Raw genomic sequence first — 19,316 nt, 5'->3', positions numbered from 1 at the left:
AAAACTATCTTTAGCTGATTTTATTTTTAACTGAGACGTAGCCATACTTGAATAGCGATAAACCACACCAATGTTTCTTAATCGGATATTGGACTTCTCAGGTAGTGGGAAGCACTTAGCCTTCAACCCGATGAGAGGTATGCCTCGGTGCCGACCGTCAGGGCTTATTGCCATAATAAAAACAAATGGGAGGGAATTGCAATATGCTTGTGGATACCCTGTCTGCAGAGAAACTTATTTTTCAAAGCTGTGTTACAGGTATCCCCTTTATAGCTTGTCGATCACTCTGTCTTTTTGCTTGTCTGTCTTTATTGGAAAATGTAAGGCAATCACAGGTTTTCCCTGTGCATATTGCACATACAGAAACCACTCTCCCTCGTTTTACCAGCCTTGTGACACCTGTGGTGTGTGAATTTCTAATCAAAGCTGGAATATTCACAGCACAGAGGTGACCAAGGCAGGTACAACAGTGAGAGAAACTATCTGGTGATGATACATACACGGCAATTCTCCTCCGACTAAGGTCAGGGGCAAGTGAATTGTTCTTTTTTAACCGATAGAGGCGCTCCTACGGGGACTGCTCTTAATGTGTGATCTTTATTTTATAGCTGCTAGTCAATTTCTGGTGATGTATATAAATGTGTTTAACAATACACGGTGATGTGCTTTGAAGGGGCACTGTTATATTTATGAAATATAGATTACAAAGTTTTTGAATTGCAGGGGAAAGCTGACATATTGTATAAATGTATTAACGCCCGTAAGTGCTGAAGCATATATTGCACCGGAAGCCTTTAAAATATTTGTGTTATTGTTGCATTTAATTTTAAAAAGCAGTGACAATAGATAAGTGCTAGGTATTGTTTTTGTTACAAGAACTAAAAATAGGAGAGATGGCTCATTTAATATCTTCTATAAAAGTCTGGGTTTGATGCAAACTCAGGACCAAATTCAGCAAGTTACTTAAGCATGTGCTCAAATTTAAGCGTATGAGTGTATGCTACTCACTAAAATTAGGTGCATGCTTTAGTACCTTGTTAAGTCCACTTAACTCACAGTTAAAAATGCATGGTTAAAATAGTACCATTTACTAACAGTTTAAAATACACTTTCTGACCTTTTTTTGGTGCCCCCGTTTTTGATTACATGTCGTATGTCACAAGCCACTTTGTGTTCCTTCTCCCAAAGAGCTTATTCTCCATTTGGCCTTGGCCTCTGTTCAGATCTTGAAAGACTAGTAAGAGATTCTTTCTTGAATCTCCAAAAAGACATCTGAACATGATATATGAGCATGCTTTATGAAATTTACAGTAGGCATTGCACAAAGAACCCTAATGATTCTGGCTCCTAGCGGGGATTCTGACATTGTTCCAGATAAACCAGAACTCCTTTGTTATTATAAATAGGACCAGCATTTTCAGTCACCACAGGGATCATTTTTTCATTGCTAGTTATATCTTCCAGTAAAAAAAAAATTCTTATCAGATTCGTCTACTTCATTTAGGAGTTCAAGTCCCAGCAAAGGGAGGGTGGAGGCACTGTGAAGTCTTGCATCTTTAGATCTTCCCATGAAGAACTTCTTAGGATGGTTCTCATTAGGGGATTTGTCATTATTGGGAAGACAGTTCACTCCTGGAGGAGCTTCTTATCATTTAGTATTGTACCCTGCAGTGCCTCATTGCCTGGGCAGGGAGGAGAGATGCCTTGAGAACTTCATTGCTGAGAAAATCTATGAAAAGGTGTAACACTGGGGATTTCCTTTTATGGGCTTTGTTTTGTTTGCTGAGAGTAACATTTGTTTTTGAACTCCAGCTCCCTTCTGGAGCACTACTTAAAAACTGACCTATATTGATTTGAAAAATTACCTTAAAATTATAAAACATACAGGCCAGTAATGAATATAAGGAATACACTTACTGCTCATGTTTTCTGTGTAGACATAGCCAAAGTGTATAATCAACTTCACCATTTAGTTGACAGTGGAACTTCCTGTCACCTGAACTGGAAAGATGACATCCCTCTTCTGCAGTGCTCTGGGAGGGCATGTGTGACTGGAATCCCACGGGAGCCAGCTGAGGTCACTCAATTAGGGTGAACTGCAAAGAATGGGGCAGGCAATCCCCAAAGCTGGTGGATATTCCAATACTTAGATTTACCAAGCCAGCACAAAATAGCTTTTATTATACCTCACTGGTTACAAAGAAGTCAACAACACAGTTCCCTTAAAGGTTTCAGAGTAACAGCCGTGTTAGTCTGTATTCGTAAAAAGAAAAGGAGTACTTGTGGCACCTTAGAGACTAACCAGTTTATTTGAGCATGAGCTTTCGTGAGCTAGAGCTGTAGCTCACGAAAGCTCATGCTCAAATAAACTGGTTAGTCTCTAAGGTGCCACAAGTACTCCTTTTCTTTTTAGTTCCCTTAAAGTAACTTGGCCTCAGGCCTCCACCTAGATACCCAAGTCAAATATGATGAGGATTAATGAAAATCTTATTCATCATATGAAAAAGGTTCTACCAATCCCAAAGGACTGGACATGTTACCTCCCAGGTCAATGAATATTCCAGATCTTACACAAATACACACTTACAGTCAATTCTTATTAACTAAACTAAAATTTATTAAAAAAGAAAAGGGAGAGAGAACTGGTTAAAAGATCAGTATACATACAGACATGACTCCATCTTGAGATTCAGATTCATAGAGAGATGGAGAGCTTTGTAGATACAAAGAGTTCTTTCAGAAATAGTTCATAGGTTATAGTCCAATGTTTATATTCAGGGTAGTCCAGTCAGAACTAGGATCTCAGTTCTTATGGCTTAGGCTTCCCCTCCATGCAATCTCAAGCAGATCTGAGATAAAAAGGATTGGGACCCAAAGATCTTTTATACAATTCCAGGCCTTCTCTGACAGTTCGGAGCCCTTAGTGGAACAATAGGCACTCATGGGGACTTTGAAGTGGATCCATTTCCTAAGCATCCCGGTAATTATCCACACAGATTAACACAAGGCAATTGCCTGTTTTTTCTATCATTCGCAGATGATTTGCTATACACTTGAAAGAGAGATGAATGAAGTGATATCCGATGTTTGCAGTTCATTTACATGTTAAGATGCTCTTTTGATCTCTGAATTAACAGAATACAGCATAGACAGGGACCATGTTGATTTCTACCAGTATATATGTAAATACACAAACACACAAACATTATCTCCTCATATGTTTTTAAGGGTTGAATTTGAGTCATTTATCCTGCAGAATGCTTATTAACCCTTTTGGTCATGCGTCACAGTGTGCTTTCCCCCACGGCCCAGAAAGTGGATATTCACTGGTAACAGCAGAAGCAAAATGGAAGCAGAAGAGGCAGCAGTCAGGCCTATGTAAAGGAAGGGGAGAGGAAGGGGAGCAAAGGTGGCCTTGAGCCAGGGGCGAAAGTAAGTTAGAGGACTTACCGGTACGCGGGAGTCCTGAGCAGGGGGTGTGGCCTCAACCAGAAGAGGCATGGCCTCAACCAGAACAGGCGTGGCCTTAAATTCCCAGAACCTTTAAATCTTGATTTAAAGGGCCCAGGGCTCCAGCTGTGGTAATGGCAGCTGGGAGCCCGGGGCCCTTTAAATCACCCCCGAGCTACCAACTGCAGGGCTTTGGCAGCAGGGCTCCAGCGGGGATTTAAAGGGCCGGCGCAGTAGCGGTGGCTGGAGGTCTGGGGCTCTTTAAATCCCCGCCAGAGCCCCCCCCCCCACCCCAAGGCTCGGGCAGCAGGGCTCAGGCCGGGATTTAAAGGGCCCAGGGGAGGGGGGTAGCGGTGGCTGGAGTTCCGGGGCCCTTTAAATCCCCGCCGCCGCTACCCCAGGGCTTTAAATTGCCCTCTGGGAAAGCCAGTCCTGGTATGGCGCACCGGCTCTTACCGGGACACCGTACTGGGGCGTACCAGCTTACTTTCACCTCTGCCTTGAGCACATTTGGTGTTGCTCTTGCTTTGCCCAAATGACCTTTCTAAACATTAGCAGATGAACTGGAAAATTCCCTACCTGCTTTAAAAAACAATCTTTAAAAGATGACATATTATTTAAAGCGTGCTTCATCAGAAACATAAAGAAAATCCATTTAAAAGAAAATGAATCTCACCATGTTCCTTTAACCATGTTTTGAGTGTGAAATATTCATTATTAAGGAAGGTCACACCCGGAAAGAAATCAGCTTGACTTTCAGAATCAGGCTGAGTTTGAATTAGGTGGAAAAAACCCATCTTTTTACTTGTAAATCAACAGATTTTGTTTGGAACCACTGAAAGAAGCACACATGGGCTGGCCTGTTTGATGCCATTTCTACAGTGAGTTTTCAGAAGAGAACTACACTTCAAAAAATGTTTTTGAAGTTTTTCTGGTTTGCCTGATCCTTAACATATGTGTGTATATTTCATTATAATCATCATAGAGAAGAGAAAAGGAAATTTTCTTTGTTTATTCCTTCTGTACTTCCTACAAAAACTTGAAAGACTGGAATATCTTTCTGGAAAACTTCCTATAGTCTAACACAAGTTATTGGAGTAACTGGATGAAATTATCTGGCTTGTGTTAGAGAGGAGGCCAGAACAGATGATACTTTGGTCCCTTCTGGTCTTACAATCGTTGAAACTATGAATAGCCCTTCTAGATTTAGAGACATATTCTGGTCAATGGCAATCTCCTATGGGGTTCACAGAAACTAGGATTTTGCCCTTACTTCTTACTTATGCATTGATTTGTAATATTTCTTTCATTTCTGTTTTATAAAGCCTTTTGCTTTTTCTCTGGTTAGTACCACAACATTGTCTCCTTTGGTCATGCATATTATACCGCTGAGATTTCTATGGAGAATATTTGTAGCTACCTCTCACTACTGTTGCTATTAAGGCAACTTGCAACATTTTCCTTCATGACATAATACAGAGATTAAAACAGGATTTTCATTGCAGCTGGATGTAGCTTTGCCTACAACTTTTGTTCCCCACTTTGCTTCTGTGTCTCTGATCATTATATATCATAGACATATATTTTTTTCTTTTTTGCAGTGTGCGCTGGCACTGAGAACAAGCTGAGTTCTCTGTCTGATCTGGAGCAGCAGTATCGTGCTTTGCGCAAGTACTATGAGAACTGTGAGGTAGTCATGGGCAACCTAGAAATCACCAACATTGAACACAACCGTGATCTTTCCTTCCTCAGGGTAAGCAACCTCTTTTTTTCCACCTTCCCCATGGTGTGAGCGGATATTGGTGTTAGACTGCTCAATAACAGAGTGTCTTGTTCGTAAGTGACAAGTTCTATTCTGCTGATTGGCTGAGCCGGTCATGGAAGCAGACCATAAAAAGGCACAGCAAGGTCAAGGTGCAAAGTACAAGAACAACTGTGTTGTTGTGAGTGATGCACTGAGTGTACAGTTACCAGGGTTTCTGGCAGTTCACAGTATAGGACATTTAATGTGTTTGTGCCTCTCTGTGTTGCAAGCTGGTGTGAAGGTGTGTTAGGAAGGGACCTGGGAAGGTCAGAGGATCTTGCAGATAAACACTGCTGGTTTTAACAGGCTAATCCTATTAAAATGCCAGGCAGAAACAGTTAAAATGGTAAACAATAGGCGAACTCCTATTACTCCTAATACTTGTGTAACACTTAACCCTTACTAACATGGTCAGTAACACCCCGTCCAGTCACAGCTGTAGCTAGGGTGACCAGAATTCCCAATTTTATAGGGACGGTCCCAATATTCGGGGCTTTGTCTTAAATAGGTGCCTATTACTCCACACCCTCATCCCGATTTTTCACACTTGCCATCTGGTCACCCTCGCTGTGGCATTACAATGTGTGAAACCTCAAGTGGAGTCTCCAGGTGCTAGAGGATGTCAGTGGTGGACCAAGTGGTGCCCTGTCACAGGGCAGCGTCAGTCATGTGCCCCGTCAATGGTTTTTATTTTGCAGAATTTAAGTTTTCACGTGCATATATGTGTGTATCTGTGTCTATACAGGTAGCCTTTCCCATTGTGAAGAAATCCTTCTGCATATGAATTAGTGCAGTGCTATCACTCTGAGACTGCAGACAGCCTGACAATAGTAATCAAGAGAGATGGGGAGGATGAAAGCCAAATTAAGATCCGCTAAACATCACTGTAGTTTGTTCTTTGACAGTTGACTGTTTTAGAAGAAACATCCAGCTAATGGGATCATCCAGTGTATTTTGCTCCTTTGAGCGTGTTTTCCACTGGATTAAGGCTGCAGTGTGAGGGGAAGAGATCTTCAGGGGTAGGAATGACTGTCAGGGGAAGGGAGAACAAATTTTAGTGTGATTGTGGCCCAAATGGGCCATAACATGATATAGCTGGTCAATATGGATGAGGTCAAACCATGATTCAAATAGAGTAAAGCACCATCTTATATGGCTTGTTTTGATTATGTACAAATCTCATAAAACCCCTTTCTGTGTTTCTAAATGTGTGTGTTGGTGTGTAGATAACAATTGTAGGAGATGTGGAGACCAAGGGAAGAGGCCAGTCAAAATCTCAGTCTAGTGGAAGGAATGGGATGGCAGATGCCCACCCTAAATATTTTTCTTTGCGTCGTTGGCCTGGAAAAGATTAGGGATAGGCAAAATGTTTGCTTTAGAGCTGTCTCATTTTGTTTTGCAGAGTCTTATGTGAACCTTTTGTTTAATATTAGTTCACAAAGATTTAACTTCCTACCGTTGGTTCTAACAAAGCTGAAGCACAAACCAAACTTTAGTCTGATTGGCACGTTTCCCTTCTTTTCAGGTTAAAATCACTGCAGTTTCATATGAGTTCCACTCCAAACCTCAACTTGGGCTCATGGTTGCTCAAAACTTAGACCAGTTTGCAAGCTTGCTAAACGGTTTGCAAGCTTGACTCAAACTAAAAGGTGCATTGAGGGTAGTTTTAATTCAGTTTAATTGATGACCAGTTAGCTACACAATTGCAAATGATAGTCTAGACATTCTGCAAACATAGAGGGTGAGTCCTAGGGTAAACCACCAACTTTAGAACAAGTGTCTATTGACTGTCTAGACTAATGTTCAGAGCCATGTTAGTTAATTGCCAATCAATTAACTCACATTAAAACAGGAACACAAACTCTACTCTAGACAAATCTTCACTGAACGTGGCCCAAGTTTCCAATACGCAATGAAACTGCAAACAGTTTTGCTTGGCTCCAAGTTTAGTTGTGAAAGCTTCTCACAACTCTAAATTCCTCCCTCTTTCACTGCACTGGCAGACTGTTTGGGGAGGAAGATCAGTATACGCTGTAAATTACTGAATCATGGCTTCCCACAGAGGATGGCTTCAGTGAGGACTGCTTGTGGTTAAAGCTGGCCCCACCTAACTAAAAGAACAATTGTGGCCTATTCATTAAGCAAACTAGAAATGAAAATGAAGGTCTCTCCTATTTGTTTCCCCGGTGACGCTAAATGTTCTCCTTTTTCATACAAACTCCTCTGCTGTTCTTTTTTGGGCAAGCCTTCAATAGAAAAATAGAGGAAAATATTACAGGAAAAATAGCCATAAACTAAGCAAATGAGAAGAAGAAACGAGGGCCATCAGTGGTAAATCAAGGCAATTTACTGGCTTTGGCTTTGTGGAGATCATTACGAAGGCTTTTATTTATTTATTTTACCTGGGACTGCCCTCTCACAGATGTCTCGGGGGGGGGGCAGAAAAACACAAATATGAAAACAAACCGCCAGCTCTAGTCTAATATGATAAATTATCGTCATTAAACAGAGGAAAACATGTTCTTGGGGAAATAAATAAATAAAAAGGTGGCATATTTATGCTAATAATTCAACATTCATTAGTTAGACATTATTACTTATTTTAAAAGCAATTTTAATGACCTAACAAAAGTGGCAGATGGGATCTAACCAAGAGCGAGGATATTAGTCACTTTTAGCCTTTTAAATGGTGAAATCTGTAATGTAAGTGACGCACAGCCTGCCCTGCTCCCCTCCACCCCCAGTGTTCTTACTTTCCTTCTACCCCAAATGGGCTTCAAGTAGCCAATAGACAGACAGCTGGTTTATTTATGTGTCTAGCTGATGAGCATCTATGTAAGCCTTCCTTCTTCCTCATTAGTACTGACCCTGACTCAGAAAACTTTCACGCCAGTAAACAGGCAAGACCTATTGAACTAGGCAAGGCGGGCTTTACCTCTTGTTCTGCAATAGCAGATGAATACCAACATGAACGGGAGGGTGAAATGATGATTTTATTTGCACTGTGGAAGAAGATTAAAAAATAACAGCCCAGCTTTCATATTTATTCAGACACTTAACACCTACATGGATTGCTTTCATGTTTGGGTGTTAACTCTGCGGTTGTCTAATTATTAAAGATGAATGGGTCTACTTTTCCACTGCTTTCTACTTTGTTTAGTCATTTAGGCCTTGTTTCGAAAAGGCCCTTAAGTGGGTACGAGCCTGTGCTTAATCCAATTGACTTCAAAGAGAGTGACTGATGCTTAAATTTACACACCTGCTTAAGTACCTTTCTGAATGAGAGACTTATTCCTGTGTAAGTGAGTGTAAAATGCTGTCATTCTGTCTTATAAACCTCATATGACTTGCCTGCAGATGGATGAAACTGGTTGCCAATTCAAGCACCAGGTAATCATATAGGACAGTTACTGACCTTAGGACCAGATTCTGCCCTCTTTAATTGCATTAATTAACATTAGCAGGAGTATTGTAAGCAATACATGAGAAGTATTTCTTCCGCTCTACTCAGCACTGATAAGGCCTCAACTGGAATACTGTGTCCAGCTCTGGGCACCATACTTGGGGAAAAGTGGACATATTGGAAAAAGTCCAAAGGGGAGCAACAAAATTGATTAAAGGTCTAAAAACATGACATGTGACGAAATATTGAAAAAAACTGGCTTTGTTTAGTCTGGAGAAGAGAAGACTGAGGCGGGACATAAGTCTTCAAATACATAAAAGGTTGTTATAAAGAGGAGGGTGATCAATTGTTCTTCTTAACCACTGAGGACAAGACAAGAAGTAATGGGGTTATATTTCAGCGAGGGAGATTTAAGTTTAGACATTAGTAAAAACTTCCTAACTGCAAGGGTAGTGACACACTAGAACAAGTTATCTAGGGACCTTGTGGAATCTCTGTCATTGGAGGTTGTTAAGAACAGGTTAGACAAGCACCTGTTACGGAAGATCTAGATAATACTTAGTCCTACCTTAGTGCAGGGGACTGGACTAGATGACCTATCAAAATCCCTTCCAGTCGTACATTTCTGTGATTCTATGATTAAGTAGTACCTTTCTTCATGAGTAGCCCTGACCTTAATGGGACTCCTTGCCAAGAAAGGGTAATACTCCGCATGAATACAGGATGACAGCATCTGGTCTTACCTAAATTGACAGAGATTAGTTACTAGGAAGCTCATGAATTTCAGACTGTACATCAGATCAGAACAGTTATCCTTCACCCCATACTTTTCTTTCTCCTGAAGCCTAATCTACACACAAGAAATGTTCACTGATATGGCTAAATTGATTTAGAAAGATGAGGTCAGTGAGGTAATATTTTTTACTGGACCAATATCTGGTGGTGGGAGACACAAGCTTTTGAGCTACACAATGCTCTTCTTCAGGTCTGGGAAAGGTATTCCAAGTGTCACAGCTAACTACAAGATTAAACGAATCGTTTAGCATAAGTAGTTAGTATGTATTCTAAGGGATCATTCAAGGTGAAGTGGCCTGTTAACACCTCTGTAGGGCAAAATGGAGGGTTAGTGGGTTACAGGTTGTTGTAATAAACCATAAATCCAGCGTCTCTATTAAGATCATGATTTTTAGTGTCAAGCAAAGTTATAAAAAGAAAAGGAGTACTTGTGGCACCTTAGAGACTAACAAATTTATTTGAGCATAAGCTTTCGAAAAGCTCATGAAAGCTTTTGCTCAAATAAATTTATTAGTCTCTAAGGTGCCACAAGTACTCCTTTTCTTTTTACGAATACAGACTAACACGGCTGCTACTCTGAAGCAAAGTTATGAATTTAAGCTCCCAGACTCGTCTTTTGAAAGTGTTGTGCCGGTTTCCTTTGAGGACGAGGCCTGAGAGGTCAGCTATAGAGTGATCACTTTGTACTGAGGTAGCTTGATTATGTATTCATAGTTAGATTATGATTATGCTTGCACCAATATAACTGAATTGATTTAGTTATACCAGTTCAAGCTCTTAATGTAAACAAGCTACACCAGCATGATATGAGGCTTATGTTGATTTTATGTTATTATTTATCATTTGTACCTAGATGCTACAACCAAGATTGGGCCCCCTTTGCACTAGACATAGGGCAAATCAGTCCCTGTCACAAAGAGCTTACAACTGGACAAGACAAGACAAAGGGTGGGACAGGAAACAGAGAGATCATAGGTTGTCCCAGGTTATTCAGCAGGTCGGTGGCAAAGCCAGGGATTTGAACCAAGTCTCCTGACCCCAATCAGTGCCCTATCCACTGATGCTATTTGGTAAATTGAAATAAGTCTCAGCTTGCACTGCTGCAGCACAAATGTGCTAGGGTTTGCCCCAGTGTAATTTAATCAGTCCAGTTATGCTGGTGCACGTTTCTTGTGTGTAGTCAAGGACAGAGTTGTGGATTAGCCCTTCTTTATGTTTGATAAATAACTGTTCAGAAAGGATCAAATCCCACATAGTTTTGTTTTGTGGATGACTGTTTGCTTGAGAAAATGGGAAACTGTTTTAGTTTCATTTCGCACAGACTGACAGTTTATATTATAGACAGTTTGTACTTCTTAAAGGCATCTTGATATTCAATTTTCTACATAAAGCATGCATTTATTAGACCACAAAACAATCATTTGCAAGTGTACTTGCTCGATTAAACAAATCTGGTACACAAGAGTTATGTTAGATTAATCCTGGTGTAAAGTGTTTCAGTTTACAGTCAGCAAAATGTCTTCTTGTCACTGGATTTTATTTAACCAATTCAGCTTATTTTATTTTAAAAGGCATGACTGAAACACTAAACTGCTAACAATACCTCCTCCAAATTGTTATGAAAACTTATGTCCAAATAATCGAATCTATAATCAGTGTCCTTAGAAAATAATGTATGGTGACTTTATCAATGCTCTTTTGTAATGCCCTGTCACACTATACTTTTTTGACTGTGTGATTGTGTCACTTGTTCTATCCATGCTCACATTAACTGGATATAAATGACACAGCAACTTTATAGCTGTTCGAAATATTTGCGCATTCTCATCTACCATGCTGCCTAGCTATGTAAAATTGTGTTTTGCAACAGTCTGGGTAGCTGTCCAATATTTATTATTTATATTATAGTAGTGCCCAGAAGCCCCAGCTGACATCAGGGCCCTGTTGTGCTGGGTAAAGCTTGAACTCTAAATAGACAAGGCAGACTAAGAATGGGAAGGGAAACAGAGTCACTGAGAGATGAAACAAGAGAGACAAAAGGCATACTTGAAAAATTGGAAGTCAAATCCTGTTGAGAAAAATCGAAAGGAGCATAAACTCTGGCAAATCAAGTGTAAAAATATAATAAGGCAGTCCAAAAATGAATTTGCAGAGCACCTAACAAAAAATTGAAAATCTAACATCAATTTTTTTTTTAAGTACATCAGAAGTAGGAAGCCTGGCAAACAACCAGTGGGGTCACAGGATGATCAAGGTGCTGAAGGAACACTCAAGGAAGACAAGGCTGTTGCAGAGAAGCTAAGCGAGTTCTTTGCATTGGTCTTCACTACGGAGGATGTGAGGGAGATTCCCACACCTTAGCCATTCTTTTTAGGTGACAAATCTGAGGAACTGTCCCAGATTGAGGTGTCAGTAGAGGAAGTTGTGGAACAAATTGATAAATTAGACAGTAATAAGTTACCAGGACTAGATCGTATTCACTCAAGAGTTCTGAAGTAACTCAAATATGAAATTGCAGAACTACTAACTGTAGTATGTAACCTGTTGATTAAAATAGCCTCTGTACCAGATGACTGGAGGATAGCTAATGTGATGCCTATTTTTAAAAAAGGCTCCAGAGGCAATCCCGGCAATTACAGGATGGTAAGCATAACTTCATTACCAGGCAAATTGGTTGGAACCAAAGTGAAAAATAGAATGATCAGACATATAGATGAACATGATTTCTTGAGGGCAGAGTCAACACAGCTGATGTAAAGGGAAACCATCCCCACACATCTAGTAGAATTGTTTGAGGGGGTCAACAAACTTAGGACATGGGTAAGCCAGTGTACTTGGACTTTCTGAGAGCCTTTGACAGGGTCCCACACCAAAGGTTCTTAAGCAAAGTAAGCAGTCATGGGATAAGAGGGAAGGTCCTCTCATGAATCAGTAATTGGTTAAAAAGATAGGAAGCAAAGGGTAGGAATAATGGTCAGTTTGCAAAATGGAAAGAAGTAAATAGGGGAGTCCTCCAAGGATCTCTATTGGGACTTGTGCTATTCAATACAGTCATAAATGATCTAGAAAAGGGGTTAAACGGTGATGTTGCAAAGTTTGAAGATGATACAAAATTACTCAAGATAGTTATAAATCCAATATAAACCATGAAGAGTTGCAAAAGGTTATCACAAAATTAGGTGATAGCTCAACAAAATGGCAGATGAAATTCAATGTTGATAAATGCAAAGTAATGCACATTGGAAAACATAATCCTAACTACATATACAAAAAAAGCTGTCAAAAAAGTTAACAGAATGTTAGGAACTGTTAGGAAAGGGATAGATATAAGAAAATAGAATAATAACCCTATGTAAATCCATGGTAAGCCCACACCTTGAATACTGCATGCAGTTCTGTTCTTCCCATCTCCAGAAAGATGTATTAAAATTGGAAAAAGTGCGAAGAGGGGCAATGAAAATGATTAGGGGTATGGAATAGCTTCCATGAGAGGAGAGATTGAAGACACTGGGGGTGACTAAGGAGGGATATGTTAGAGGTTAATAAAACGATGAATGGTGTGGAGAAAGTGAATCGGGAAGTATTATTTACACCTCACGTAATACAAGAACAGGGGTTACCCAATTAAATTAATAGGCAGCAAGGTTAAAACAAACAAAAGGAAGTATTTCTTCACACAAAGCACAGTCAACCTGTGGCGCTCATTGCTAGGGGTTGTTGTGGGGGCCAAAAGTATAAATGAATTAAAAAAAGAATTAAATAAGTTCATAGAGGATAGGTCCATCAATGGCTAAAAGCTGCAATGGTCAGGGAGGCACCCCATGGTCTAGGTGTCTCTAAACCTCTGAGTTCCAGAAGCCAGGATTGGACGACGGAGTGGATCACTCAGTAATTGCCCTCCGCTGTTCACTCGCTCTGAAGCGTCTGGCACTGACCTCTGTTAGAAGACAGGATACTGGGCTAGATGGACCTTTGGCTTGACACGTTCTTATGTTAACTTCTCTAGTTCATGCTGCAGGTCAGTGGCAGAACTCAAGTAGAACAGAACTCAAGTTTTTTGTACTCTCAGTTACTAGACCAGAGTTTCTAAGCATGGGATAGAATGCCAGAGGACCTACACACTCTGACATCAGCAGTATGCAAGCTAGTGCATTCTGGTATGTTATACCACTCACACAGCTGGATATAAAGAAGAGAAGTCAACCCTGTTATGCAAACTTGGGTAGGGGGTCCCTTCTACAGGCAAAAAAAGCTCTGTACTGGGTGAGTCGCAAGAAGCCAGTCATGTGCCAAGGTAGGCCTGTGGCAAGAGAAAAACACTTTTCACTGACTGTGGATTACTAACCAGATTTGTGGGATGAACCAAGTCATGTTGAGAACCAACCATGCCAGTGATTTATCAGAGCTCATTCAAAAGATGCAGTGTAAGCAGAGTCCATGTCCACAGAATTAATGTGAGACAGGATTCTCATCCAGAAGAGCTGTTAATTCTTTCAGTCCCCTTTGTTGAAGTCGATTGCAAAAGGTTGAGGTTAAAAGTAATCTCAAAATGATGCAGGAGTGTAGATTTACATGTTTTACAATGTTTTTGCTTTGCATAGTCTTTTTGAGTTGTCCAGAAAGCTAATGGTCAATTGGGCAGCGAACTCTGAGATTTGTGTTAGGTGCTCCAACTAGGAGATAAGCATTATCCTGTGTCTGGTGGGTCCTCTGGCTTTTCAGTCCAGAACTAAGTTTCCAAGAGGTCACTAGAAGCAATCCTCATCGGGCAACTTTAGCAAAAAACATGCTGGCTCTTCAAATTAAATTGTCAGATTCTGCAAAACAATTAAAGAAGTGAATTTGCACACAATTAATCCGCAAACTGGGGCTGACGGACTATAACCAAATTACATATACATTAGCTATTAGCCCATTAATTTTGCAATTATTTTTGGCAGTTGCATATCAATGATATAGTCTGAAGTATGTTTATGAAAAGACTTGCATGCTGTATAATGAGGCATGAACACAGGTTATCTAACAATGGGTAAAAGTGGGACTGTTAGTGTTGTGCCAGTGGGGTAACATATAAAGTTAACTTTTTCAGTAGTAGTATTTGTGCTAGGTGCTGTACAAACTCATAGTAAGAGACAGTCCCTGCCTTGAGGAAATTACAATTAAATAGAAAATACAAAGAGTAGGAGAGGAAACAAAGGTACAGAGTAGAGAAGAGATTTGTCCAGCGTCACACAGTAAACGAATGGCAGAACTGGTGTGAGAACCCAACTCTCCGGAGTTGTAGTCTAGTACCCTGGCAATTGCACTAGACTGTCTTTCAATTTTGCTATGTGATTTTGAGGTTGCTGGGTGGGAATGTAGATATGACTAGTCAGTGTGTGTATATTGGGAAGCATCTGGATATTACAAGCTACAAAAGCAAGGCTGCTTTGTACTGTAACCTACTCTCCTCTCTTCTGGATCTAAATGTGGTCCCACTCATGTATTTTTTGTTAATTAAAAGGAAATATCCACACAAGGAATGCAGTATCTTAAATTTAAAAAACTATTAGTTGAAAGGAAGGTTAATCCATTTCAGTTACATAGTTCCAGATCAGGTTTCAGAATGGTAGCCATGTTGGTCTGTATCAACAAAAACAAGAAGGAGTCCTTGTGGCACCTTAGAAACTAACAGATTTATTTGGGCATAAGCTTTCATGGGCTAGAACTCACTTCATCAGATGCAGGTATATTTATACATAGTACATGAATAGATGAGAGTTGCCTTACTCCCATCTTTTCATGTACTATTTATAAATATACCTGCTACTGTATTTTCCACTCCGTGCACCTGATGAAGTGGGTTCTGACCCATGAAAGTTTATGCCCAAAGAAATTTGTTAGTCTCTAAGGTGCCACAAGGACTCCTTGTGGTTCCAGATCAGTTTTTTAAATCCTTTTACTTTATAATATTTGAGTTTTTGTGTAGGTATGATCAACTCTCCTGGGTAGCAGATGGTAGTGATCCCCCTTCCCCCTAACACACACACGCAGTCTCTGAGTTCTGCAAAAGTATCAGCTCTTTATTCTCTGGAACTACATCAGGACAGATCACAACCCTTAGGTTTTGTTTTTGTTTTTTTATTTCCAATTTCCTAAGAGTTCCCTCAGTTCCTCATGCAGCCCTCATAATCTATCTCTAGGATTAGCTAAATCTAGGATATTCCCTCAGTCTCTGACATTGGAAGCTTTAAAACCTCTTTATATAAATGAGAATGAGAGATTCCTAATGGTTATTAAATGTTCTCTTTACGTTGTTATTTATTTAGTCTTCTTCCTCATTTTCAGTGGTGTTTCTTATACTTTCCCTTCAGTTGCACAGGAAATGCTATCTACTTCACTTATGCATAGGTTTTACAAACTTTTAACAGACACAGATAAAAGAAATGAAACTTAAATTATGCAAAAATAACATAAACATATACAGGTGTTAAATCACTAATAAGCCGTTAGATGGTTACCAAAGATTCCTTTTTCACTGATACAGCAAAACTGCTTGGGCCTTCATTTTGTTGGAAAGATCACTGAGAGGGTGAGGATCAGCCAACTTCGTTGGCATCTGACATTTTCTAGCTCTGTGCACATCAATCAAAGACCAGGACACAGCACAGAGACTCTATTAGTCTCAGCAGTTAATTGTCATGGCAGTGGATAGAGGTCAGACATTCTTGCTAATTCTGCTAAATCTTTCAGTAGCCCTTAATACAGTCAGCTATAAGGTGCTGTTGAGATATTTGCAGGAGCTGGCAGGCATAGGAGTGTCATTAGAGTGGTTCCATTTACTGGTGTTGATTAGCTGCCAAAGGATGGTAATGAGTGATTTCTCTTCTTCTTGTCCTACCAAGCTCAGTTTTTGTCTGTTTGTCCTGTCTTCCTCTCTCTTTCTCTCATAGGGTATGTCTACACTACGAAATTAGGTCGAATTTATAGAAGTCGGTTTTTTAGAAATCAGTTTTATATATTCGAGTGTGTGTGTCCCCACAGAAAATGCTCTAAGTGCATTAAGTGCATTAACTCGGCGGAGTGCTTCCACAGTACCGAGGCAAGCGTCGACTTCCGGAGTGTTGCACTGTGGGTAGCTATCCCACAGTTCCCACAGTCTCCGCTGCCCATTGGAATTCTGGGTTGAGATCCCAATGCCTGATGGGGCTAAAACATTGTTGCGGGTGGTTCTGGGTACATATCGTCAGGGCCCCGTTCCCTCCCTCCCTCCGTGAAAGCAGCAGCAGACAATCGTTTCGCGCCTTTTTTCTTGAGTTACCTGTGCAGACGCCATACCACAGCAAGCATGGAGCCCGCTCAGGTAACCGTCACCGTATGTCTCCTGGGTGCTGGCAGACGCGGTACTGCATTGCTACACAGCAGCATCAACCCATTGCCTCGTGGCAGCAGATGGTACAGTAGGACTGGTAGCCGTCATCGTCATGTCTGAGGTGCTCCTGGCCACGTCGGCCAGGAGCGCCTGGGCAGACATGGGCGCAGGGACTACATTAGAAGTGACTTGACCAGGTCATTCTCTTTAGTCCTGCAGTCAGTCCTATTAAACCATCTTATGGTGAGCAGGTAGGCGATACGGATTGCTAGCAGTCCTATTGCATCATCTTCTGCCGAGCAGCCATGAGATGTGGATGGCTTGCAGTCCTTCTGCACCGTCTGCTGCCAGCCAAAGATGTAAAAGATAGATGGAGTGGATCAAAACAAGAAATAGACCAGATTTGTTTTGTACTCATTTGCTCCCCCCCCCCACCCATCTAGGGGACTCATTCCTCTAGGTCACACTGCAGTCACTCACAGAGAAGGTGCAGCGAGGTAAATCTAGCCATATATCAATCAGAGGCCAGACCAACCTGCTTGTTCCAATAAGAACAATTACTTAGGTGCACCATTTCTTATTGGAACCCTCCGTGAAGTCCTGCCTGAAATACTCATTCATGTAAAGCCACCCCCTTTGTTGATTTTAATTCCCTGTAAACCAACCCTGTAAGCCATGTCGTCAGTCGCCCCTCCCTCTGTCAGAGCAATGGCAGACAATCGTTCCGCGCCTTTTTTCTGTGCGGACGCCATACCAAGGCAAGCATGGAGGCCGCTCAGCTCACTTTGGCAATTAGGAGCACATTAAACACCACACGCATTATGCAGCAGTATATGCAGCACCAGAACCTGGCAGAGCGATACTGGGCGAGGAGGCGACGTCAGCGCGGTCATGTGAGTGATCAGGACACGGACACAGATTTCTCTGAAAGCACGGGCCCTGCCAATGCATGCATCGTGGTGCTAATGGGGCAGGTTCATGCTGTGGAACGCTGATTCTTGGCTCGGGAAACAAGCACAGACTGGTGGGACCGCATAGTGTTGCAGGTCTGGGACAATTCCCAGTGGCTGCGAAACTTTCGCATGCGTAAGGGCACTTTCATGGAACTTTGTGACTTGCTTTCCCCTGCCCTGAAGCGCATGAATACCAAGATAAGAGCAGCCCTCACAGTTGAGAAGTGAGTGGCGATAGCCCTGTGGAAGCTTGCAACGCCAGACAGCTACCGGTCAGTTGGGAATCAATTTGGAGTGGGCAAATCTACTGTGGGGGCTGCTGTGATGCAAGTAGCCCACGCAATCAAAGATCTGCTGATATCAAGGGTAGTGACCCTGGGAAATGTGCAGGTCATAGTGGATGGCTTTGCTGCAATGGGATTCCCCTAACTGTGGTGGGGCCATAGACAGAACCCATATCCCTATCTTGGCACCGGAGCACCAAGCCGGTTAGTACATAAACCCCAAGGGGTACTTTTCAATAGTGCTGCAAGCACTAGTGGATCACAAGGGACGTTTCACCAACATCAACGTGGGATGGCCGGGAAAGGTACATGATGCTCGCATCTTCAGGAACTCTGGTCTGTTTCAAAAGCTGCAGGAAGGGACTTTATTCCCAGACCAGAAAATAACTGTTGGGGATGTTGAAATGCCAATAGTTATCCTTGGGGACCCAGCCTACCCCTTAACGCCATGGCTCATGAAGCCATACACAGGCAGCCTGGACAGTAGTCAGGAGCTGTTCAACTACAGGCTGAGCAAGTGCAGAATGGTGGTAGAATGTGCATTTGGATGTTTAAAGGCACGCTGGTGCAGTTTACTGACTCGCTTAGACCTCAGCGAAACCAATATTCCCACTGTTATTACTGCTTGCTGTGCACTCCACAATATCTGTGAGAGTAAGGGGGAGACGTTTATGGTGGGGTGGGAGGTTGAGGCAAATTGCCTGGCTGCTGGTTACGTGCAGCCAGACACCAGGGCGGTTAGAAGAGCACAGGAGGGCGCGGTACGCATCAGAGAAGCTTTGAAAACCAGTTTCATGACTGGCCAGGCTACGGTGTGAAAGTTCTGTTTGTTTCTCCTTGATGAAACCCCCCGCCCCTTGGTTCACTCTACTTCCCTGTAAGCTAACCACCCTCCCATCCTCCCTTCGATCACCGCTTGCAGAGGCAATAAAGTCATTGTTGCTTCACATTCATGCATTCTTTATTCATTCATCACACAAATAGGGGGATGACTACCAAAGTAGCCCAGGAGGGGTGGTGGAGGAGGGAAGGAACATGCCACACAGCACTTTAAAAGTTTACAACTTTAAAATTTATTGAATGCCAGCCTTCTGTTTTTTGGGCAATCCTCTGGGGTGGAGTGGCTGGTTGGCCGGAGGCCCCCCCACCGCATTCTTGGGCGTCTGGGTGTGGAGGCTATGGAACTTGGGGAGGAGGGCGGTTGGTTACACAGGGGCTGTAGTGGCAGTCTGTGCTCCAGCTGCCTTTGCTGCAGCTCAGCCATACACTGGAGCAT

At 41.8% G+C, this 19,316-nt stretch overlaps 1 protein-coding gene across 6 annotated transcripts in view; it reads left to right on the top strand.

Moving 5' to 3' along the window:
• The window catches only part of ERBB4 (erb-b2 receptor tyrosine kinase 4), a 971,255-nt gene that overhangs the window by 378,023 nt on the left and 573,916 nt on the right, over positions 1-19,316 (top strand). For all 6 annotated transcript variants that reach the window (XM_043525750.1, XM_037912404.2, XM_043525751.1 and 3 more), the window contains exon 2: positions 5,052-5,203. In XM_043525750.1, coding sequence (XP_043381685.1) covers positions 5,052-5,203 — 152 coding nt within the window. The remainder of the gene's footprint in view (positions 1-5,051; positions 5,204-19,316) is intronic.

The sequence above is a fragment of the Chelonia mydas genome, chromosome 11, assembly GCF_015237465.2.
Source record: "Chelonia mydas isolate rCheMyd1 chromosome 11, rCheMyd1.pri.v2, whole genome shotgun sequence".
NCBI lineage: Eukaryota > Metazoa > Chordata > Testudines > Cheloniidae > Chelonia > Chelonia mydas.
This window is presented reverse-complemented; position numbering and strand designations above follow the sequence as displayed.